This window comes from Leucoraja erinacea, chromosome 22 (genome assembly GCF_028641065.1).
Source record: "Leucoraja erinacea ecotype New England chromosome 22, Leri_hhj_1, whole genome shotgun sequence".
Lineage (NCBI taxonomy): Eukaryota > Metazoa > Chordata > Chondrichthyes > Rajiformes > Rajidae > Leucoraja > Leucoraja erinaceus.
Window position 1 is genome coordinate 5,113,775 of NC_073398.1, and position 24,129 is coordinate 5,137,903.

A 24,129-nucleotide genomic window follows, 5' to 3' on the forward strand; every position below is an offset into this window, starting at 1 on the left:
CCTATGTTCTTTAAGAGATAGTCCGCTGTAACCAAAATCCATTATAAAGAGGTAGAGCAAATGGTTTTAGTGACAAAACATTACTTGAACTACACCTCTCAAACCACTGTCCCACGGTACGAGTTAATTCCAAGAGTTCTCCCGAGTTTGCCCTGAAACAAACTCGGAGATTTACGGTAATGGCCACTCGTCGGTACTTGGGGCTCTCGTGGACATTTTTCATCATGTTGAAAAATCTTCACGAGTCTTCCCGTGCTTACCTGCCGTTAGCGAGTCTTCCTGAGTACCTGCTGTTAGCGCTAAGAAACGTCCCTGAGCTCCGACGTACCCGCTACGTTCATTCTCCGTGCTTACCACGAGTTTGTTTTTTTTTAAACTCGGGAGAGCTCTTGGAATGAACTCGTACCGTGGGACAGGGCTATTAGTGGAGAGAAAACGTTTTTCAAGCTCTAGTCGTTGCGGAGAGCACTAGCTACTGAACAAACTTACTAACTGTAAAAGCCCCGCGAAAACTAAAGTCCTGACTTCTGACGAGGGTTCTGCATGCGCAGCTTAACCACTAGGTGTTGCTACATTACTGTGTATATATTGGGGGTATGGGGGGGTGGATGTTGTGGCGGATATATATATATATAGATATTATATGTATAGACGATATACTGTATGTAGATTAGGGTGTAATATGGTGCAGGGCAGGGTATGGAAGAGCAAAGGGATATCTTGGAGTGATACAGTGCAGGGATATGGGGATATGATGTAGATGACCAGTAGTAACTGTTTTGAAGCATAGGAGGATATAGGTCCATTGCAACTCAGAAGAAGGCCATTCAACCCAACAGTCCTATGCTAACCCTTTCTAGACCAGTCTTGTCAGTTCCATTCCCTTGTCATTCCCCCTTAGCCCTTAATCCTGTCCGATTCTCTTTTAAAAATGGAATAGAAACAGAAACATAGAAAATAGATGCAGGAGTAGGCCATTCAGCCCTTCAAGCCAGCACCACCTTTCAATACGATCATGGCTGATCAGCCAGAATCACTACCCCGTTCCTGCTGTCTCCCCATATCCCTTGATTCCCTTAGCCCTAAGAGCTATATCCAACTCTCTCTTGAAGACATCCAGTGAATTGGCCTCCACTGCCTTCTGTGGCAGAGAATCCCACAGATTCACAACTCTCTGGGTGAAAACCTTTTCCTCATCTCAGTTCTAAATGGCCCACCCCTTATTCTTAAACCGTGACCCGCTGGTTCTGGACTCCCCCAACATAGGGGACATGTTTCCTGCATCTAGCCTGTTCCATCCCTTAAGAATTTTATATGTTTCTATAAGATCTCCTCTCATAGCTAGGAATAGATAGGATGGATGCATAGTCTTTTACTCAGGGATTCAAGCACCAGGGGACATAGGTTTAAAGTGAGAGGAGAAAGATTTAATAGGAACCTGAGAGGCACCTTATTCACACAGACGTTGTTGGGTGTATGGAACGAGCTGCCGGAGGGGGTAGTTGAGGCAGGTACTTTCACAACATTTAAAAGAGATTTGGACAGTTACTTGCATATGAAAGGTTTAGAAGGATATGGGCCGCTAGGGGTTTCTCCGGGATCTCCGGTTTCCTCCCACACACCAACGACATACAGGTTTGTAGGTTAATTGACTTTGGTAAAAGTTGTAAATTGTCCCTAGTGTGTGTAGGCTAGTGCTAGCCTACGGGGCGATTGCTGGTCGGTGCGGACTCGGTGGGCCAAAGGGCCTGTTTCTGTGTTGTGCCTCTAATCTAAACTAAACTAAATATGAATAAATGAATGAATGATTCTTTATTATCACATGTGACATGTTACAGTGAAATTCTGTTTTGTATTCCATATACAAAGTATGCAAAGAGTGGCCACCTAAAGGGCGCCGGACCAAGTTACAAAGTATTCAATGTCATTCCAATGGTCCCTCCTTGTCCCTCCAGCCACCCCCACACGTCAGGCCCCTCTTTGTTCTCTCCACCCCCCCATGCTGGGTCACTCTGTTGTCGCAGCCAGCCCCCCCCCCCCCCCCCCCCCCCATGCCATGTCCATCATTTCGAACTTTCTCAATAGCCTTCAAGGATGGACAATGGAAATCTTGTTTACCATGAATGCAACAAATGACCAGACACAAGAGGCAGGAAGTCACATTGCAGCTTTGGTGAGGCTGCATTTGGAGTATTGTATGCGGTTCTGGTCACTCCATTGCAGGAAGCATTTGGAGGCTTTAGAGAGGATGCAGAAGAGGTTTACCAGAATAATGCCTGGATTAGAAGATATTAGCTATAAGGAGAGAAGCTATAAGTCTAGAGAAGGGGCTCGACCTGAAACGTCACCCATTCCTTCTCTCCAGAGATGCTGCCCGTCCCGCTGAGTTACTCCAGCATTTTGCGTCTGCAATTGGTTTAAACAGAGGTTGGACAATGTTGGATTGTTTTCTCTGGAACGTCGGATGCTGAAGGGAGACCTGATAGAAGTGTATAAAATTATGAGATGCATAGATAGGTTAGACAGGAAGAACCTTTTCCCAGGGTGGAAAAGTCAAAGACGAGGGGGCATAGCTTTAAGAAGAGAGGGGTAAAGTTTAAAGGTGATGTGCAGCACACAGCGTGGTAGGTGGCTGGAATACGCTGCTTGGGTGGTGGTGGAGGCAGGTATGATAGTGGCCTTTAAGAGGCTTTTAGATAGGCACATGGATATGCAGGGTATGGAGGGGAATGGATCACATGCAGGCAGAGATCAGCTGAATCTGATATCATGTTCGGCACGGACATTGTGGGCTGTTCCTGCGCGGCAGTGTTCTACATTCTATGTGTAGAAAGGAACTGCAGGTCCCGGTATACACCGAAGATAGACACAAAGTGCTGGAGTAACTCAGCGGGCCAGGCAGCATTAGCATCTCTGGGTGACGTTTTGGGTTGGGACCCTTCTTCAGACGGCTACGTTCTATGTTCTTACAGAAAGCCAAACCTCTCAGCTCGCCTGCTGTACGGGAAACCTGTGTTCCAAGTGATAACTCGAACCAGCACATTTGTTTTGAAACCTTTAAATAATGTCCTTGGGATATGGTTCGGGATTTGCTCATTTGAAAACGAGTCGTCTTTAAAGTCAAACTTTACAGAAACCCCATTGAGAAAGCCAGATATTACATGTACTGGAGTCGCCAGCACAAGAGGCCCTGATTTCCTCAGTCATCAGTGCAGGTTCCGCTTTGCTCTGTACCTGCTCGCACCTCGAGTGACCCCCCCCCCCCCTCTCCTTGATGGGCCGAATGGCCTAATTCTGCCGACCACGGGTGAACAAAGGAGGAAGATTGACTGAACTTTACTGCCTTCCATCACAGTGAGAAATTTTGATTCCACTGTGGTGGATGTTTATGTTAAATTATATGTACATTTGAATTAAGGGACAGAAGTTTAGGGGTGATATGAGGGGGAACTTCTTTACGCAGAGAGTGGTGGCGGTGTGGAATGAGCTCCCAGTGGAAGTGGTGGAGGCAGGTTCATTGGTATCATTTAAAAATAAATTGGATAGGCATATGGATGAGAAGGGAATGGAGGGTTATGGTACGAGTGCAGGCAGGTGGGACTAAGGGGAAAAAAATTTGTTCGGCACGGACTTGTAGGGCCGAGATGGCCTGTTTCCGTGCTGTAATTGTTATATGGTTATATGGTTATATGGTATATACTCTTTTCACTTAGTATGGCTGTATGGTAACTCAATTTTCACTGTACCTTAATTGGTACATGTGACAATTAAATTGTATCTTGAATCTTGCAAATTAGCAATTAATATCTTTGGATCTGAACATCACCTATTCCTTTTCTCCAGAGACGCTGTCTGACCTACTGAGTTACTCCACCATTTTGTGTCTCCTATATCCGGTGTAAACCAGCATCTGCACTTCCTTCCTACACATCTTTGCTATAGACTCTGATGATGATGACTTGACTGTCTTCTGATTAATTTTACTGATTGCATTCCTCTTTGTCACCCTCCCCTCAGCTAACAGTGAACCATTCTACATTTTCTTGAGCATCGCCTGCTTTGATCTATCGTTTTCACACCTTACCCCTCCATATCTCTTGTTTCCCTCTCCCCACACTCAGTCTGATGAAGGGTCTCGACACAAGATGTGACCTACTCCTTTTCTCCAGAGATGCTGCCCGACCCGCTGAGTTACTCCAGCATGTCGTGTCTATCTTTGGTGTAAACCAACATCTGCAGTTCCTTCTGACTCATTCCATTTGTGCTTAATTGCTCTCCACAGCTCTGCGGCAGGGATATTATTAATGGGCGGCTGTCTGGGAATTGTTTAAGACCGTCTCAAAGGCTTGTGGCAGATGTTAGCCTTGTAAGACCCCTTGAGTGAAATACAAGGGTGGAATTAAATGCTCGATATTTGAGAGCAGTGGCTTAGGACGGGATCATTTGAGTAACGTGTTTTGCTGTAACATGAACATGCTTTCCCACTGGGATGTTGCCGTTTTCTTGCACAACTTCTCTACAACAAAAAAAAAAATTGAGTTTGAAAAAAAACAAGTCGAGTTTCGGCGAGAATGCTAAAAGGTCACACCATCATTCTTGCCGTTTTAAGCCATTACCCTGGTGTTTTTTTTTTTAACCTCAGAATGCATCCTCGTACTGAGCACTTCCACCTATTGTTTTATATCCTGTTTTTCCTTAAGATAAATCTGTTGATAGATTGTGGTCGGGGAGTCCAGGAATGTTTTTGCTCAGTGAAGTGCTGAGACCTGCACTTTCCCCCCTCCTGCGAATCAGAACATGGAGCTTGTTTGCCTGGTGCGATCTTTCGCCCTGATCTCGCTGGTGTAAACAAAGTCCCATCTGGTCCCAGCACGGCAGAGACAATGGGTTGAGTTTGCACTTTATGGCTACAAAGCTGCATTGGGACTCCTGAGAACGACTGTGGGTTTTAAGCCATTTAAGACTGAGATGAGAAAAAAAACGTTTTCACCCAGAGAGTTGTGAATTTGTGGAATTCCCTGCCACAGAGGGCAGTGGAGGCCAAATCACTGGATGGATTTAAGAGAGAGTTAGATATAGCTCTAGGGGCTAGTGGAGTCAAGGGATATGGGGAGAAGGCAGGCATGGGTTATTGATTTGGGGCGATCTGCCATGATCACAATGAATGGCGGAGCTGGCTTCAAGGGCCGAATGGTCTCCTGCACCTATTTTCTATGTTTCTAGGTAACGACTCCTGCCCACCCCAAGCTCGAGCCAAGAGTGTTTGAATATCATACGTACCAATGAATTTCACCGAAGATAGACACAAAATGCTGGAGTAGCTCAGCGGGCCAGGCAGCATCTCTGGAGGGAAGGGGACTGGCTGACGTTTTGGTTTGAGACCCTTCAGACTGTCTTGACCTGAAATGTCACCGATTCCTTCTATCCAGAGATACTGCCTGTCCCGCTGAATTACTCCAGCATTCTGTGTCCATTTTCAGTTTAAACCAGCATCTGCCGTTCCTTCTTACACAATGAAATTCATATTACATTTCTCCAGAGATGCTGCTTGACCCGCTGAGTTTCTCTAGCGTTTTGTATCGACGATGAAATTCTTACTTGCAGCAGCTTAACAGGCCGGTAAATGAAATAACATACAGATAATATATAATCATTTTTCAAAAAATTCAACTAAGTAGGGTGGCACGGTGGCACAGTGGTAGAGTTGCTGCCTCACAGCGCCAGAGACTCGGGACCAACCCTGACTACAGGTTCTGGCTGTACGGAGTTTGCACGTTCTCCCCATGATCCCCTGGGTTTTCTCCGGGTGCTCCGGTCTCCTCCCACACTCTAAAGATGTACAGGTTTGTAGGTTAATTGGCTTTGCTAAGTTGAAAAATTGGCCCTTTTGTGCGTAGATTAGTCCATCCATCCATCCATCGTCATTGAAAACATTAGCGACGCAGTGGTGCTGGTTTCGGAGCGGTGACAGACGCACCACACATCTCCGTCCTCCAGTTCCTGCGGACTTCCGCTGCTGGAAGTATAGGATGTTGGTGTGTGTGTGCTTTATCGTCATTCCTTACAATGCTGTGTACGACAGTGATCGCAACTTCTACTGAAGTGTGGATGGCCGTTGGCTCGCTAGGAGCTCATCCGCCCTTTGACAGGTCTTGTTTTTGGTCCTGCTGGGGGTCCACAGCCCCCTCCTCGCCTGGCAAACCAGGTGGGGGAGACGGTTTAGTCGCCGACTATCCGACCATGGAGCAGATAGCACGGGATTACATGGTACCCGTGGCGGGGGGGAACTCCCCCCGACCTGACCTGAAATAGGATAGTGCACGGAGTGGTGGGCCGAAGGGCCAGAGTCTATCTCTAAAGTCTAATAACTGTAATATGAGTGCAAAGCCCTCCCACCCCCCCCCAAAGTCTTTAGTGCAACCAAAGGTGTCCATCGAGGTTCATGGTTGCTGAGGTTAGTGTTGTGTTCGAGAGCATGTTGGTTGTTGGGAAGAAGCTGCTCTTCATCCTGGAGGCCACAGTTTGCTGCCTCCCGTGCCTTCCTGGATGGTAGGGTCGAAATGAGAGTGTTGGCAGGGTGGTGTGGGTCACTGATGATGCTGGCTGCCTTCTTGAGGCAGCGCCTGCTATAGATCCCTTCAATGGTGAGGAGGCTAGTGCCCATGATGGACTGGGCAATGTTTTTAGTTTTTGAGATACAGAGTGGAATAACCTTCACCATACTTCTCTGGTGCGGCATCTTGCAGTTCCTTGTTTCCCATAGGTGGATGTTGAGTATAGAAGTTGGGATGTAATGTTAAAATTGTACAAGGCATTGGTGAGGCCAATTCTGGAGTATGGGGTACAATTTTGGTCGCCTAATTATAGGAAGGATGTCAACAAAATAGAGAGAGTACAGAGGAGATTTACTAGAATGTTGCCTGAGTTTCAGCAACTAAGTTACAGAGAAAGGTTGAACAAGTTAGGTCTTTATTCTTTGGAGCGCAGAAGGTTAAGGGGGGACTTGATAGAGGTCTTTAAAATGATGAGAGGGATAGACAGAGTTGACGTGGATAAGCTTTTCCCACTGAGAGGAGGGAAGATGCAAACAAGGGGACATGACTTGAGAATTAAGGGACAGAAGTTTAGGGGTAACATGAGGGGGAACTTCTTTACTCAGAGAGTGGTGGCTGTGTGGAATGAGCTTCCAGTGAAGGTGGTGGAGGCAGGTTCGTTTTTATCATTTAAAAATAAATGGGATAGTTATATGGACGAGAAAGGAATGGAGGGTTATGGTCTGAGCGCAGGTATATGGGACTAGGGGAGAATACGTGTTCGGCACGGACTAGAAGGGTCGAGATGGCCTGATTCCGTGCTGTAATTGTTATATGGATATATGGTTATATGTTGAGTTCTATATGGATGCAGGAGTTCTCTCCCACAGGGCCATTGATACAGTGTGCACCAAGAGATGTCACAGGGAATGGGAAATCGACAGCGTCTACATTAGTGGTAATGAGCATTTAATCTGCTTTTAATGATGACATTAGCTGAGGCAGAAAGATAGTTTCAGGACACCAGGGCGAGCTGTGAGCATGGTGAGAGATGCTTTCGTTCCAACAGGTCTAGACGGGATCCCAGACTGCAGCATTCCAGACAGTGTGGTTTGGAATTATCATAAGTAAAAAACAAAGTGCTGGAAGAACTCAACGGGTCAGGCAGTATCTGTGGAAGGAAATGGTTGGGCCAAATCAGAAATGTTGTCTGCCCATTCTCCCTAAGTTCATTTGTTCTCGGAGCAGAATTTGGCCATTCGGCCCATCAAGTCTACTTCACCATTCAGACATGGCTGATCTATCACTCCTGCTCAACCCCATTCTCCTGCCTTCTCTCCATAACCCCATGTTATCCCACTTTCTCACCCACCCCCTTACACACGAGGGATAATTTACAGAGGGCCGATTAGCATTCAAACACACACATCTTTGGGGATGTGGGAGGAAGCCGGAACATCCGGAGGAAACCCACGCAGCCTCAGGGAAAACGTGCAAACTCCACACAGACAGCGGCCGAGGTCGGGATTGAACCCGGGTCTCTGGTGCTGTGAGGCAGTGTCTCTACCTAGTGCGCCACCATGAAGTCCATGTACACCACCCGGTCACGGTGGCACTGCGGTGGAATTGCAGCCTTACAGCGAATGCAGCGCCGGAGACCCGGGTTTGATCCTCACTACGGGTGCTGTCTGTACGGAGTTTGCACGTCTCCCTGTGACCTGCGTGGGTTTTCTCCGAGACCTTCGGTGTCCTCCCACGCTACAAAGACGTGCAGGTTTGTAGGTTAATTAGCTTGGTATATTTAAAAAATGTGAATTGTCCCCTGTGTGTGTGTTGGATTGTGTTAATGTGCGGGGATCGCTGGTCGGCGTGGACTCTGTGGACACGAAGGGCCTGTCTCCGCTCAGTATCTCCACACTAAACTAAAATCTTTGTGACATCGACTTGTTCGATCTGCCGGGTTGAACTAAAGGCACGTTATTTTTGTTTTGTTCCTGCCCAGGGTGATAATTCAAATGATATGAAACGGATTCAAGAGTTGGAAGAGGAAATCGTCTCGGCTCGTAATTTGTACAATAAGGAAATACAGGGTCTGCATGAACAGCTGAACCAGAACTGCAAGGAAAGGATGCAGATCGAGATCAACAATCTGAAAAACTCACAGCTCATAGCGGACTTCAGGGAAAGGTTAATGGCTTCTCTTGACTTGTCCATACTCCAGTCTGCAGATAAGGGGGCCAACCACCGGCATAGCCAACACATGTTTGGCCAAGTCAGCATTTTATTCTTTCCACTTGTGGGGTGGGTCTTTGAGCCATACAGCATGGAAACAGGCATCTTCAGCCCAACTTGCCCACACCGACCAACATGTCATAGAAACATAGAAAATAAGTGCAGGAGGAGGCCATTCGGCCCTTCAATGTCCCATCTATTCTAGTTCCATCTCATATAGCCATACAGCGTGGAAACAAGCCCTTCAGCCCAACTCGCCCACACCGACCATGGTACACGGGTGGCACAACGGCACAAGTGCTGGGGATGCTAACTCACGGTATCAGAGACCCCAGTTCAATTCTGACCTTGGCCGCTGTCTGAGTGGAGTTTGCATGTTCTCCCTGTGGATCTCGTCCAGGTGCGGTGGATCGGTAGGTTAACTGGCCACCGACAATTGATGAGTGATAGAATCTGGGTGGAGTTGCGAGGAATTCGGGAAGAATGGAATTGCATTATAGAGTTGATGGAGGTCACGCAGCCTGCCGACACCGACCAACACGCCCCCCCCATCTACACTAGTCCCACCTCACCTGCCTGCGACTGGCCAATATCCCGCCTGAGCCTGTCCCTTATCCTATCCTATCCAATACAACGGTTTACCTGCCTAAACGTTTCTTAAACATTACGATAGTCTCTGCCTCAACCACCTCCTCCTCCTCCGGAAGCTCGTACCATACACCCACCCCCCTTTGTGTGAAAAAGATTCCCCTCGGGTCCCTATTAAATCTTTCCCCCCTCACCGTGAACATAAGGGCATGGACCTGTGTGTTTTCCACTTCCCAGATTCACCGGAAAGTTTTTTTCCTAGAAAAGGTAAGATGAAAGTGTTGCCAAGTACTGGAGTGACTCAGGGGGTCAGGCAGCATCGAGGGAGAACATTCAGACTCTTCTTCAGACTGATTATAGTTGAGGTGGGGGAAGATAACTAGAAGAGAGGTGAACTGCAAGGCAAAGTCTGGCCAATGATAGGTGAGGGGGGCATTTTTGGTTGGCAGATGGGTTGGTAAAGCCCAGAGATTGGATGTCGACAATAGACTATGAGATAGGTGAAGGGACCTGATCTATGTTCTCCACAGAGTGTGGAGTCAAGCAACTGCAGATGCTGGTTTACAAAAAAAAGACACCAAGTCCTGGAGTAATTCAGAGGCTGAGGTAGTATCTCTGGAGAACATTGCCTGGTTTCTGAATTGTGTCAGTCCCCTTTGTTTGACCCCCCCCCCTTCAACTGTATCCACCTATCACTTCCCAGAAGGGCTTCGATCCGAAACGTCACCTGTCCATGTTCTCCAAGGTGTCTTCCGAACCTGCTTAGTCTCTCCAGCATTTTGTGTCTTTCCTCCAGTCTCTTATATCTGAAATAAAAGTACGTTTGGGTTTTACAGAGAGCATCCAATGACCCGTGCCAACATTATCTGAAGAAGGGTCACCCACCCATTCCTTCTCTCCAGAGATGCTGCCTGTCCCGCTGAGTTACTCCAGCTTTTTGTGTTTATCCAAAGGGATGTTGTTTTTCAGACGAATTGGCAAAATAATATTCCCCCTCATGCCAGGAGCGGATGAGAAAGTGGGATACCTTAGTACTTTTTGTGTCTATCTTCTGAATGGTTGACCGATGGATTGCATGGGCCGAAGGGCCTATTTCCATGCTGTATCTCTAAACAACACTATCAAAACCCTACGTTTGCTAGATTATAGGAGTTTTATCTATGCGTTTTCTTGGGCTGAAAGCAGGCTTCAACAGTGAAATTCAAAACCCAATGGGCCTGTCCCACTTACGCGACTTTTTTGGCGACTGCCGGCACCCGTCATAGGTAGTTGCAGGTCGGCGAAATTTTTCAACATGTTGAAAATTCAGCGGCGACCATTAAGACGCTACGACTCTTTGGGCGACTTAGGAGACGACTCACGACCGTACAGACGACACCCTGGTGACACGTCGCTAGGTGAAGCCTGTATGGTCGTGAGTAGTCGCCCAAAGAGTCGTACCTTGTTCTGGTCGCCGCTGGATTTTCAACATGTTGAAAATTTTCGGCGACCTGTAACGATCTATGACGGGGATGCCGGCAGTCGCCGAAAAAGTCACGTAAGTGGGACACGCCCATGAGTTTAAGATAAAACTAAACTGTTAGTTTATGTGTCAAACTTGTTTGCAACAGTATTAATATTATCAGAGAGCTTCTATTCCTTTGTGGACCATATTTTCATAAAATACTCAGAAATTAATAAGGATGGCCTATTCTTGGCAAGATATATTTGATACATTTGGGTCATTGCAACTAAATTTAGTACAGTTTTCAAAACCTTCTTCCTGCTGAAATAAATGCATTTCCCCTTCACTGGTTAACTGTACTTATGATGTTGAACTCTTGCTGAGATACAGTGTCAAGCTAAAAGGGTCTGATCTGCCACTCACTTTAGACTTTAGAGATACAGTGAGGAAACGGGCCCTTCGGCCCACCGTGTCCGCGTCGACCACTGATCACCCTGTACACTTAGCACTATCCTACACACTTTTTTTACAATTTCACCAAAGACAATTCACCTATAAACCTGTACGCCTTTGTGGAGTGTGAGAGGAAACCGGAGCTCCCGGAGAAAACCAACGCAGGTCACAGGGAGAACGTGCAAACTCCGTACAGACAGCACCCGTAGTCAGGATTGAACCCGGGTCTCTGGCGCTGTAAGGCAGCAACTCTACCGCTGCGCCACCGTGCCAGGCCGAACTTGCACTTGTTAATAGGCATCCATTGTTGCCCATCATTGCCAATCTGCTCAGAATAGACTAGACAGTAATGCCCCTGTCCCACTTAGGAAACCTGAACGGAAACCTCTGGGGACTTTGCGCCCCACCCAAGGTTTCCGTGCGGATCCCGGAGGTTGCAGGTGGTTGCCGCAGGTTGCAGGTAGTGGAAGCAGGTAGGGAGACTGACAAAAACCTCCGGGAACTGCACGGAAACCTTGGGTGGGGCGCAAAGTCTCCAGAGGTTTCCGTTCAGGTCTCCTAAGTGGGACAGGGGCATTAGGCAGGTAAGGTTTACGCACCGTTTATGCACGTTCTAACCTGGTGCTGCACAATGGTGCAGCTGGTAGAGCTGCTGCCTCACTGCTCAAGATCCCCGGGTTGCATCCTCAGCTCCAATGCTGTCTGTGTGGAGTTTGCGCGTTCTCCTTGTGACGGAGTTGGTCTCAATGCTCCCGTTTTCTTCCACTTCCCCAAGACGTATGGGTGGGGAGGTTAATTGGCCTCGGTAAATTGCCCAGGGCACAGCGCTAAGGTGAGTGGCCAGGGGGGGGGGAGTTGATGGGAATGTTAGAAAAGTAAAAGCATTGATGAACTTGCATCGCAGGCTCATTGTTCCCAGAAAATGGTGGCACGGGAAGATAGGGGAGTGGAGAAGGCTTTTAGTTTGCCTTTGTAGGGAGGAGCAGAGAAGTTGGGACATCGTGTTGCAGCTGCACAGGACATTGGTTGCAAAACACGTCAAATATCGTCTGCATTTCTGGTCAGCACACGATAAAAAGTATGTGTTAGCACTCAAAAAAGGGCAGAAGCAATTCAACAAGATAATAGACAATAGGTGCGAGAGTAGGCCATTCGGCCCATTGAGCCAGCACCGCCATTCAATATCATCAATGGCCCAGTACAACTGCTCCTATACTCAACTCCTCTTGTTATGCAGGCCAACATGCCATTAGCTTTCTTCACTGCCTGCTGTACCTGCATGCTTACTTTCAGTGACTGATGAACAAGGACCCCCCAGATCTTGTTGTGCATCCCCTTTTCCCAACTTGACTCCGTTAAGATGTTGCTGGATGTTAAGAGATTGATCAGAGTCATAGACTCATCGAGTCATATAACACGGATACAGACCATTCAGCCCAAACTGTCCATGCCAAACAACATGCCCCATCTAAGCAATCACATTTACTTGGACGTGGCCCATATCCCTCCAAACCTCCCCAGTCCATGTACTGCAACTGTCCATGTGTCTTTCAAATGCTGTTATAGTCCTTGCTTCAACTACCTCCTCTGGCAGTGTGTTCCAAATCCCCACCACCCTGTGAGTGGAAAAAGTTGCCCTTCATTAAAATGTTACACCGCTCACCTTAAATATAATTCCCCTACCTTGGCGTTCACCCTATATCTTCCCCTCATGATTTTATACACCTCTCTAAGATCACCCTTCAGCCTCCTGCGCTCCAAGGAGTGATGGTGCAATGGTAGAGTTGCTGCCTCACAACGCCAGAGGCCCGGGTTCAACCCTAACTACAGGTGCCGTCTATACAGACTTTGTACCTTCTCCCCGTGACCTGCGTGGGTTTAACTGGATGCTCCGGTTTCACCCCACACTCCAAAGGAGTACAGGTTTGTAGGTTGATTGGCTTGGTAAAATAGTTAATTGTCCCGAGCGTGTGTAGGATAGTGTGTGGGGATCGCTGGTCGGCGCGGACTCTGTCGGCCAAAGGACCTGTTTCCATGCTGTATCTTTAAACTAAACTAAACTAAACTAATTCTGAGGGTCTCGACCCGAAGTATCATCCATTTCTTTTCTCCAAAGATGCTGCCTGACTTACTCCAGCATTTTGTGTCTATATGTAGTGTTTTATGTTCTATGTTCTATCGGAGTTTAGGTTTAGGTTTAATATGGTCATGTGTACAGAGGTACAGTGAAGAGCTTTGGTGTAAACCAGAATTAATGAATGAATAGGTTTATTGGCTAAGTATGTTCACATACAACGAATTTGCCTTGGTGCTCCGCTCGCAAGTAACAACACGACATACAGTAAACAATTAAGAATGACACATAAACCATTAAACATTAATAATAAAACATTATAGTTTCAACATGTGAATGAAACAAAATACCAGAGTAAAATGAGGCTAGACTTTTGGTTGTTGAGTAGAACTGGTATTCAGGGCAAAAAATCTGTTTTTACGTCTGGCTGTGGCGGCTTTGACAGTCCGGAGTCGCCTTCCGGAGGGAAGTGATGCAAAGAGTTTGTGGCCAGGGTGAGAAGGGTCAGAGATGATCTTACCCGCTCGCTTCCTGGCCCTTGCAGTGTACAGTTCGTCAATGGGGGGAAGGTTGCAGCTTGCACTAGTACTGAACCGTACACTAAACTGAACGAAAGACGGGGAATGGAGGAAAGTGGGTCACGAACAGCCAGATTATTGTCACTTGGCATCATGCGTGGGATAGAGATTGTGGGCCGAAGGGCCTATTTCTGCGCTGTGCCCCTCGATGTCCCGTGGGTTGACGTGCTTTTGCTTGTTGCCGCAGTATACTGGCCCTCAACACAGCCATCTTGCAGAAGGAGGAGGAGAAGAAGAACCTGGAGCTGTTGCTGTGCCAGAAAGAAGCAGAACTACGGGAGCTGCAGGCCAGTGCCGGTAAACCTGCCATGGAACTGGAGGAACTTCGCCGCGAGCTTCAGCAGCTGCACCTTTGCCTCGAAGAAGTCCAAAAGAAGTAAGTTAACATTTCCCTGGAACCCATGCTTTCCCTCTCTCTCCCTCCCTCCCCCACCCTAGTTCTCCGACTAGTTTCACTGTCCTGAATAATATTACTGTTTGCATGCCCCGTTGTCACCTTCCCCTCAGCCAACATTGAACCAATCTACATTTCCTTGATCAACGTCTTCACACCTTATATTCTCCTTGTACCCTTCCATATCTCCAGTTTACCTCTCCCCGACTCTCAGTCGGAAGAAGGGTCTCGACCCGAAACGTCACCCATTCCTTCTCTCCATAGATGCTGCGCGTCCCGCTGAGTTACTCCAGCATTTCGTGTCTATCCCTGGGATTTTGAATTGAGTTGAGTTTATTGTCACGTGCACAGAGATACAATGAAAAGCTTTTGTTGCAGACAGACGATCTCTATACTTATAAAAGTCTTGTCTTGTTTCTGTGTGTGTGTGTGTGTGTGTGTGTGTTTGTGTGATGGTATTTTTGCCAATAGCCAATTGGTACTCATTAGCGCTCAAGAACCTTTCTCGGCTTTTTTCCGTCATCGACGTAATATGTTTCCTTCAGATTTTATGTTATATTTCACAAGTTATGGATATTTAAAGTTAAAAAAAAGCCAACTTTGAGAATAATAACTGCCTTTGAGAGGGAGACTCTTCTAGCAGCTTCCAGTGATGATGTCACAATGGCATCTCACAATGGGATCTCACTTACACACGAAGATTCCGAACACCAACAATGACGTCACAATGTGGTCTCTGCTGCCAATGCATAAGCCATGAGAGTGTTTTTACATTGTTGTAAGGAGAGGGACGTAGTGGGGGAGATTTAAATGCTTTAAAATGACATTTAAAAGTTGGATTTCTTTAAATCTGCAGTTATGTTAGGCAGTTATGATGTCACAATGCCCTGCCGGCTACAATGTTTCTATCCCAGAACACTGAGTCCTTCACAGCAAATGTCCTCAGAGGAAATAATCTGCCACCCTAACTCAGCACAGCAAAGTATAATGATTAGATATGGACAACAAAAGATGGCCTTGTCGGTGGCACCTCCATCACATTCAATCTTAGTGGAATTGCATTTTTTTTAAAGTTTAAAGTGAGGGAGGCGATTATTGCACGGGGGAGCGGGTTGCGTTGGGGGATTGGGTACATCACAATGGAATCTCATTTAGCAGCAAATCTGGCGGGGGTTAATGTGTGTGGGGGAGTTAGTGTGTGGGGGGGGTTAGTGTGGGGGGGAGGGGTTTGTGTATGTGTGTGGGGGGGTACGTGTGTGTGGGGGGGGGGGTTAGTGTGTGTGGTGGGGTTAGTGTGTGTGGGGGAGGGGTCATGTCACAACGGGAACCCGTCAGCCGTGCCTGCGCTGTTGGGGGCTATGGGGGAGTGGTGAAATATTGCATTCGGGGACCAGCCGCCCCGTGTGACGCCCCCCCCTCCGAGTTAGGAGACGGGACCCAGCGGGTCACACTTGGTCTAGTATGTGATTAAAATAGAGCCGGCCACAGTGTACAGATACATGATAAAGGGAATAACATTTAGTGCAGGTTAATGGGTAGATAGTCGTACAGGACCGCACTCTAGTTGTTGAGAGGATGGTTCAGCTGCCTGATAACAGCCGGGAAGAAACTGTCCCTGAATCTGGAGGTGTGCGTTTTCACACTTCTATACCTCTTGCCCTGATGGGAGAGGGGAGAAGAGGGAGTGACCAGGGTGCGACTGGTCATTGATTATGCTGCAGGTCTTGCCGAGGCAGCGGCTTGAACACCTTTTCTGCTGTACAGATTAAATAGCGCAGACTGTGTGGCTGGGAAGCAGACTGGTTGGAGTCCGGCCTGGTTGGTGCACTCTGCCTCAGGAGAGTATTTTTTTAAATCTTTCCTCCCCTCATTCCACACTCTGCCATCTCATTCTGTCTCTGCCAGTGTGAGCGAGTGCAGGGGATAGTTTGGTGGTGGTTATAGCTTGTGGTCATAGATAGCATGTAAACAGGCCATTTGGCCAGCGGGCACCCCTTTCCATGTTGACCCCACCTCACAACACTTCTATCCAGAGACAATCCAAATCCAAATCCAATCCAAGACAATAGTTTAGTTTAGTTTAGAGATACAATACGGAAATACGCCCTTCGACCCAGCGATCTCCTTACACAAACACCATCCCACACACACTAGGGATCATTTACAATTTTTACAGAAGCCATTTAATTTACAAACCCGTCAGTCTTTGGAGTACATGACCACGTGGGTTTTCCCCGGGTGCTCCAGTTTCCTCCCACACTCCATAGAAGTACAGGTTTGTAGGTTAAATGGCTTTGGTAAAGATTGTAAATTGACCCTAGCGTGTAGGATAGTGTTAGTGTATGGAATTGCTGGTCGGCACAGACCTGGTGGGCCGAAGGGCCTGTTTGCGCGCTGTATCTCTAAACTGATCCAAACTAAACAAAACAGGCAAAGATGGATTACCTGTCCTGATACAGGTCGACGGAAGGGTCCTGATCCAAAACGCCGCCTGCCCATTCCCTCCACAGATGGCGACCATTATTCTCCCTGACCTGTTGTGTTACTCCAGCACTTTGTATTTACCTCAAGATTCCAGCATCTGCAGTTCCTTGTGTCTCAGTTTTTGCTTACAATGTCTACCCAGGAATAAATAACGGCCTGATCTCCAGGGAGGGGTTGTTCCCTGTGCTTTAGTTTAGTTTAGAGAGACAGTGCGGAAACAGGCCCTTCGGCCCACCCAATCCGCACCGACCAGCGATCGCCTCGTACACCACCACTACCCTACACACTAGGAACAATTTACTATTTTTTAACGAATACCAACCTGTGTAAGAAAGAACTGCAGATGCTGGTTTAAATCGAAGGTGGACACAAAATGCTGGAGTAACTCAGCAGTGAGGCAGCATCTCTGGAGAGATGGGTGACGTTTCAGGTCGAGACCCTTCTTCAGACTGATGTCAGGAGAGGGGCGGGACAAAGATAGAATGTAGTCGGAGACAGTAAAGGGCCTGTCCCACGAGCATGCGACCGCATGCGGCAAGCGCAACCTAACGTGGTTGCTTGAGCGGTACGGCCTCGCGGGGCCGATCCTTCTTCGATCGCAGGAGCCGTATGGAGTTGGGCGGAGCTGGTCCCGACATCGCGCGGGGCTCCGGAAAACTGACAGTGTTCAAAAATTCCGTGCGGCAACGGCCTGCCGGCCCGCAGCCGCATTCAGGCCGTACGCAGCGTATTGACGGCGTACGCAGCGTCTTGACGGCATACGCAGCATCTCGACGCCGTACGTCACGCATGAACTTCCTGCGGACTTCGCTCGAACTTCACGTCACTCACTCTCCACCCTTTATAAGTAGCCAAGAATACAGACCATACTGCCGTCAGCTACAAGAGAATGCATCGACACTGTGTGCGGGAATGTCTCTGAAGTGGAATCTGGAAACGCAGCCTTCTGACAGATGCAGAGGAAAGATTGGGAATGATGACGGACATGGTTCCCATTTAAAACGAGCAGCGATTTAACAGGCAGTAACACGGAGGATGACTCCATCGCTACCCTCATCCTCAACATTGGTGAAGTCCAGCACGTAAATACGAGTGGTCCTCGTCTCGACCCGAAACGTCGCCCATTCCTTCTCTCCAGAGATGCTGCCTCACCCGCTGAGTTACTCCAGTATTTTGTGTCTACCTTCGATATAAATGCAAGTGTCAAGGCTGCTGAAGGTCAGGCTCAAACATTTCTTTGGCTGGAGTCTTGAAAAAATAATCCATCTTCGCCTGTTCCTGCGCTCAGGTTACTGAAGCTGGCCTTCAGCCAATTGATTCCCCCCCACATAATGTCTAGAGATTGCTGAGTGCATTTGGATGCAGCAGAGGTTATCTAATGGGATGTCACAAAGTCATGCTGCAGCTCTATTGAACTTTGGCTAGGCTGCATTTGGAGTATTGGCAACCCATTCCTTCTCTCCAGAGATGCTGTCTGTCCCGTTGAGTTACTCCAGCTTTTTGTGTCTATCTTTGGTTTAATCCAGCACCTGCAGTTCCTTCCCACACATGATCCCAGGTATGATTGGGTTAACACATGATGAGCGTTTGACGGCACTGGGCCTGTACTCACTGGAGTTTAGAAGGATGAGGGGGGGGGGGGGGACCTCATTGAAACTTACCGAATAGTGAAAGGCCTGGATAGAGTGGATGTGGAGAGGATGTTTCCACTAGGAGAGTCTAGGACCAGAGGGCACAGCCTCAGACTAAAAGGACTTATCTTTATAGCCCTGTTCCACGGTACGAATTCATTCCAAGAGCTCTCCCGAGTTTGCCCTGATTCGAACTCGGAGATTTACAGTAAAGGCCACTCGTCGGTACTCGGGGCTCTCGTGGACATTTTTCAACATGTTGAAAAATCTTCACGAGTCTTCCCGAGCTTACGCGTTTCCCGAGTACCTGACGTTAATGTTACGAGCCGCTAAGAGACATCCCCGAGCTCCGATGTACCCCCAACGTTCATTCTCCCTGCTTACCACGAGTCTGATTTTTTTTAAACTCGGGAGAGCTCTTGTAATAAACTCGTACCGTGGGACAGGGCTATTAGAAAGGAGATGAGGAGGGTGGTGAACCTGTAGAATTCATTGCCGCAGAAGGCTGTGGAGGCCATCAATGAATACTTTTAATGTGGAGATTGCTAGATTTTTGATTAGTATAGGTGTCAGGGGTTATGGGGAGAAGGCAGGAGAATGGGGTTGGGAGGGAAAGATAGATCAGCCATGTTTAAGAGAGAGCTGCAGATGCTGGAATAATCGAAGGTAGACAAAAAATTATGGAGAAACTCAGCGGATGAGGCAGCATCTCTGGAGAGAAGGAATTGGTGACGTTTTGGGTCGAGACCTTTCTTCAGCCATGATTGAATGATGGAGTGGACTTGATGGGCCAAATGGCCTAATTCTGCTCCTAGATCTTATGAACTTATGGACATTTATCAGGTAACTGAACCATCCCATCACCAACTACAGAGTAGCCCTCAACTACTATCTCCCTCTTTGGAGACCCGTAGACTATCTTTGATTGAACTTTATCTTGCACTAAACGTTATTCCCTTTATCCTATATCTGTACACTGTGAATGGCTTAATTGTAATCATGTATTGTATTTCCGCTGACTGGGTAGCAGCACGCAATAAAAAAGCTGCTCAAGAGATGCTGCCTGACCTGCTGAGGGTACTCCAGCACTTTGTGTCTTTCTTCGGTATAAACCAGCATCTGCAGTTTCTTTCCGCAGAGTATATCTAAACCTCGGAGCAGATTGCGCTGGCTTGATGTCTTTGGGTGATATCAGAAGACTTGTCTGGTCAGAATACATCGAGTGTCCCACACACTGAATGGCCTTATTCTGCCCCTGTGTCTTATGAAACTAAACCAATGCCACAGCAAATCTTGGGCGTGAGAATTCCTACCAAAGCCGAACCAATTCAGGAAACTGCATTCAAAAAGAACTCAGAACACATTTGCGAATAATCCCATCTGTGTTTCTGGACCACCTGAGAAACGGCAGTGGTCTGAATGACTTTGCGGATGATATGACTCTTGTGTCCACTTTCCACTGCAACTGGTTAAGTCCCAGAAAACTGCGATACATTTAGATTTAGAAGGATGAGAGGAGATCTTATAGAAACTTATAAAATCCTTAAGGGATTGGACATGCTAAATGCAGGAAAAATGTTCCCCATGTTGGGGGAGTCCAGAACCAGGGGTCACAGTTTAAGAATAATGGTCGCCAAATTATAGGAAAGATGTCAACAAAATAGAGAGAGTACTGAGGAGATTTACTAGAATGTTACTTGGGTTTCAGCACCTAAGTTATGGAGAAAGGTAGAACAAGTTAGGTCTTTATTCTTTGGAGCGCAGAAGATTAAGGGGGGACTTGATTGAGGTCTTTAAAAATATGTAAGGGATAGGCAGATAGACGTGGATAAGCTTTTTCCATTGAGAGTAGGGAAGATTCAAACAAGAGGACATGATTTTAGAATTAAGGGACAAATGTTTAGGGGTAACATGAGGGGGAACTTCTTTACTCAGAGAGTGGTAGCTGTATGGAATGAGCTTCCAGTGGAAGTGGTGGAGGCAGGTTCGATTTTATCAATTAAAAATAAATTGGATAGGTATATGGACGGGAAAGGAATGGAGGGTTAAGGTCTGAATGCAGGTAGATGGGACTAGGTGAGAGTAAGTGTTCGGCACGGACTAGAAGGGGCTGTTCCCGTGCTGTAATTGTTATATGGTTAATAAGGGGTAGGCCATTAAAGACTGAGATGAGGAAAAAAAAGTTTTCACCCAGAAGAGTTGTGAATCTGTGGAGATCTCTGCCACAGAAGGCAGTGGAGGCCAATCCATTGGATGCTAGAGATAACTGTAACGGACTCAAGGGACATGGGGAAAAAGCAGGAACGGGGTACTGATTTTGGATGATCAGCCATGATCATATTGAATGGCAGTGCTGGCTCACCGGGCTGAATGCTGACACTAATATCCCAAAAACAAATATCCTAATTCACCTACCATGTCCTGTGGTCTTGCGAATGTAAACCGATGCCAACCCCACAAGTGTGATAAGTGACGTTGTTCTGTTGTAGTGATTTACGATACCATAGAACTCTGCCAACAGGCACAAAAACACAAAATACATGAAACATGAAATTAACGTGACGAGTGGAAAGGATTGGATTGGGGGGGGGGGGGGGGGGGGTCAGTCTACCTCATGACAGAAGGGGGAGGAGTTATACAGCTTCATAGTCACAGGGAAAAGGGATCTCCTGTGCTGCATTGTGGTGGAACCAGTCTGTTGCTGAAGGTGCTCCTCAGGTTGACCAGTGTGTCATGGAGGGGGTGAGCTGTATTGTCCAGGATTTGAGGAGCATCCTCCCCTCCAAGACCAACCTCCCATGAATCCAACTCCAACTCCACCCCCAGGATGGAGCCAGCCTTCCCGATGGGCTTGTTAATCCTGGTTGCGTCTGCTGCCTTCCCCCTGATTTGATGGGGGGGGTGAACACCAGGGGCAGTCCGTGGTGTATGTGGCGCATCTGTGCCAGACTTTGCTGCAGGCTGGCATCCGGGCATGGTTGTAAAACATGTCTTTGGTCTTCTGTAGGTATGAGAAGGAACACAGGCTGAACCAAGAACTACAGGCCACAATTCACCAGCTGAGATGTAAACTGGACTTACAGCATGAAAACCATTGCCAGGTCAGCAATTTACATTATCAATCATTCAACCAGTCAAATTTTATTTGTATATAGCACATTTAAAAACCACTCACGCTGACCAAAGTGCTGTACATGAGAGCAGATACTAACGTGCTACATACAACGTGCTACATACACTTGCAAAGGAACAAAATGAAGAGTGACCAACTATACCAGCATCCAAAAGACATTCGGACAGGCACATGGATAGGAAAGGTTCAGAGAGATAGGTAAGGACAGGTGAAGGCATAGGCAAGTAGGGCTGAAGGGCCTGTTTCCAAGCTGTATGACGTTAGGACTGTCAAATGATGGTTGCTCAGCTTTGTGCCCACTGCATTAAGAGCGATGCATCTCATAACATTGATCATATTTGGTGTTCAGTGGTGTTAGGGAGTTAGTCTTTCAAACCAATAAGGCCCATAGGAATGACAAATCTCTCGTGAGACCCTGGTAGCGGTTCAGTCTGAGTCATTTCAAGTTTTGCTCTTGGGGAGAAGGATAGAAGCACTGCCTTTCACGTGGCTTGCAGCAACCGGTCGTGAATGCGTTCCTGCAGCACATTGCTGCATTTCTCACTGCACAAGGTGGTACGATGGCGCAGCGGTAGAGTAGCTGCCTTACAGCGCCAGAGAGCGAGTTCAATCCTGACAGCAGGTGCTGTCTGTACGGAGTTTGCACGTTCTCCCTGTGATCACCTGGATTTCCTTCGGATGCTCCAGTTTCCAACGCACTCCTAAGACGTGCAGGTTTGTAAGTTAATTGGCTTCGGTAAAAATTGTACATTTTCCCAAGTGTGTAGGATAGTGTTAGCGTGCGGGGATCGCTGGTGGGCACGGACTTGGTGGGCTGAAGGGCCTGTTTCCACGCTGTATCTCTAAAGTCTAAAGTTCATACGTGCCTGAGGGAACGTTAAATATCTCAACTGCATCACAACTCATTGCTGGAAGGACTTGCAGGCCATGCGTCTAATCACTGCACAATGTTGGTCCACTGCAACAAAGCAAGAGGTCTTAAGGGAAAAGCAGTTACAGTGTTCAGCAATAATCAAGGTTGGCACGCGTATGTTCACAGGACAAGCATAGAATCAGCAACTTCTCCAGGGTGAGAGATGGCTGGGTAAGGGAGCAATGCCAGAAATTCCATTAAGGTATCATGTGATTCTCAAGACACTAACACTGTTCAAGAATGTTTTCATCTTGAGCAATGAACGGGTTTAATTTTAGGTTAGTTTAGAGATACAGTACAGAAACTTGCCCTTCGGCCCACCCAGTCCGTACCCACCAGCGATCCCCGCACATTAACACTACGCTACACACACTAGGGACAATTTTTTACATTTACACCAAGCCTATTCACCTACAAACCTGTACGCCTTTGGCGCGCGGGAGGAAACCGGAGCACTCGGCGAAAACCAACGCCGTTACGGAGAGAACGTACAAACTCCGTACAGACAGCACCTGTAGTCAGGATCGAACCCGGATCTCTGGCGCTGTGAGGCAGTAGCTCTACGATACATCACTGAGTAGGGATAAATCACATTGGTTACAGAGGGCCGATTAACCTATAAACTCGCACCTCTTTTGGATGTGGGAGGAAACCAGAGCACCCGGAGGAAACCCACGTGGTCCCAGGGAGAACGTGCAAACTCCACATGCAGTCAGCACCCGTAGCCAGGATGTAACTGGGGTCTCTGGCGTTGTGAGGCGGCGGTTCTACCCGCTGCGCCAGTGTCTGCAGCCCTGGTACGGAGATGTAGCTGTGTGGAGGTGAGTTTAGCATTTGACTGAGACAGAAGGTACTTGACACCATCCATCAGTGCAATGTTTCCAGTGGGAATAACCCAACACTGCATAAATCCACCTGTCTCCACGCTCATAGGGATTTGCCAGGAAAGATTGTTGTAAATGCTGACTCAATAAGATGTGATTGGAAATGTAAGACGTTGCCCACAGCACCCGTGACTTCTAATGAGACGGGAGGCCGATGATTGTGCCCATTGGGAGTGCAGTGAAGCCCGAGGATAAAATATTATTGGACATCGGTCTGGAAGTGAGAACTCCTGGGTTTAATATTTTTAGTTTAGAGATACAGCGCGGAAACAGGCCCTTCGGCCCACCGAGTCCGCGCCGACCAGCGCTCCCCGTACACCAGCAGTATCCTACACGCTAGGGACAATTTACAATCTCTGTCGAAGCCAACTAACCTACAAACCTGCGCGTCTTTGGAGTGTGGGAGGAAACCGGAGCACCCGGAGAAAACCATACGACTGTGGGGAGAACGTACAAACTCCGTACAGTGAACACCCTTAGTCAAAACCGAACCCATGTGTCTGCCGCTCCTGTGCTTTTGTTTTTTGGCTTCAGGCCGTGGTTCAGAAGGGCAGCACAGCCGATAGAACCACTGTCTCATAGCATCGGAGGCCTGGGTTCGATCCTGACCCTGGGTGCTGTCTATGTGGAGTTTGCATGTTCTCCATGTGGGTTTCCTCCCGGTGCTCCGGTTTCCTCCCACATCTCGAAGACGTGCGGGTTTGTGGGTTAATTGGCCCTCTGTAAATTGCCCCTAGTGTGTAGGGCGTGGATGAGGAAGTAGTTCCAACATAGAACTAGTGTGATCG

The 24,129-nt window shown here is 47.7% G+C and overlaps 1 protein-coding gene across 1 annotated transcript in view; it reads left to right on the forward strand.

The window, feature by feature from the left end:
* Positions 1–24,129, forward strand: part of LOC129708032 (lamin-B2-like) — a 98,611-nt gene that overhangs the window by 26,532 nt on the left and 47,950 nt on the right. Inside the window, exons 4-6 of the mRNA XM_055653574.1 lie at positions 8,536–8,720; positions 14,090–14,278; positions 21,419–21,512. Of these exons, the coding sequence (XP_055509549.1) occupies positions 8,536–8,720; positions 14,090–14,278; positions 21,419–21,512 (468 nt within the window). The remainder of the gene's footprint in view (positions 1–8,535; positions 8,721–14,089; positions 14,279–21,418; positions 21,513–24,129) is intronic.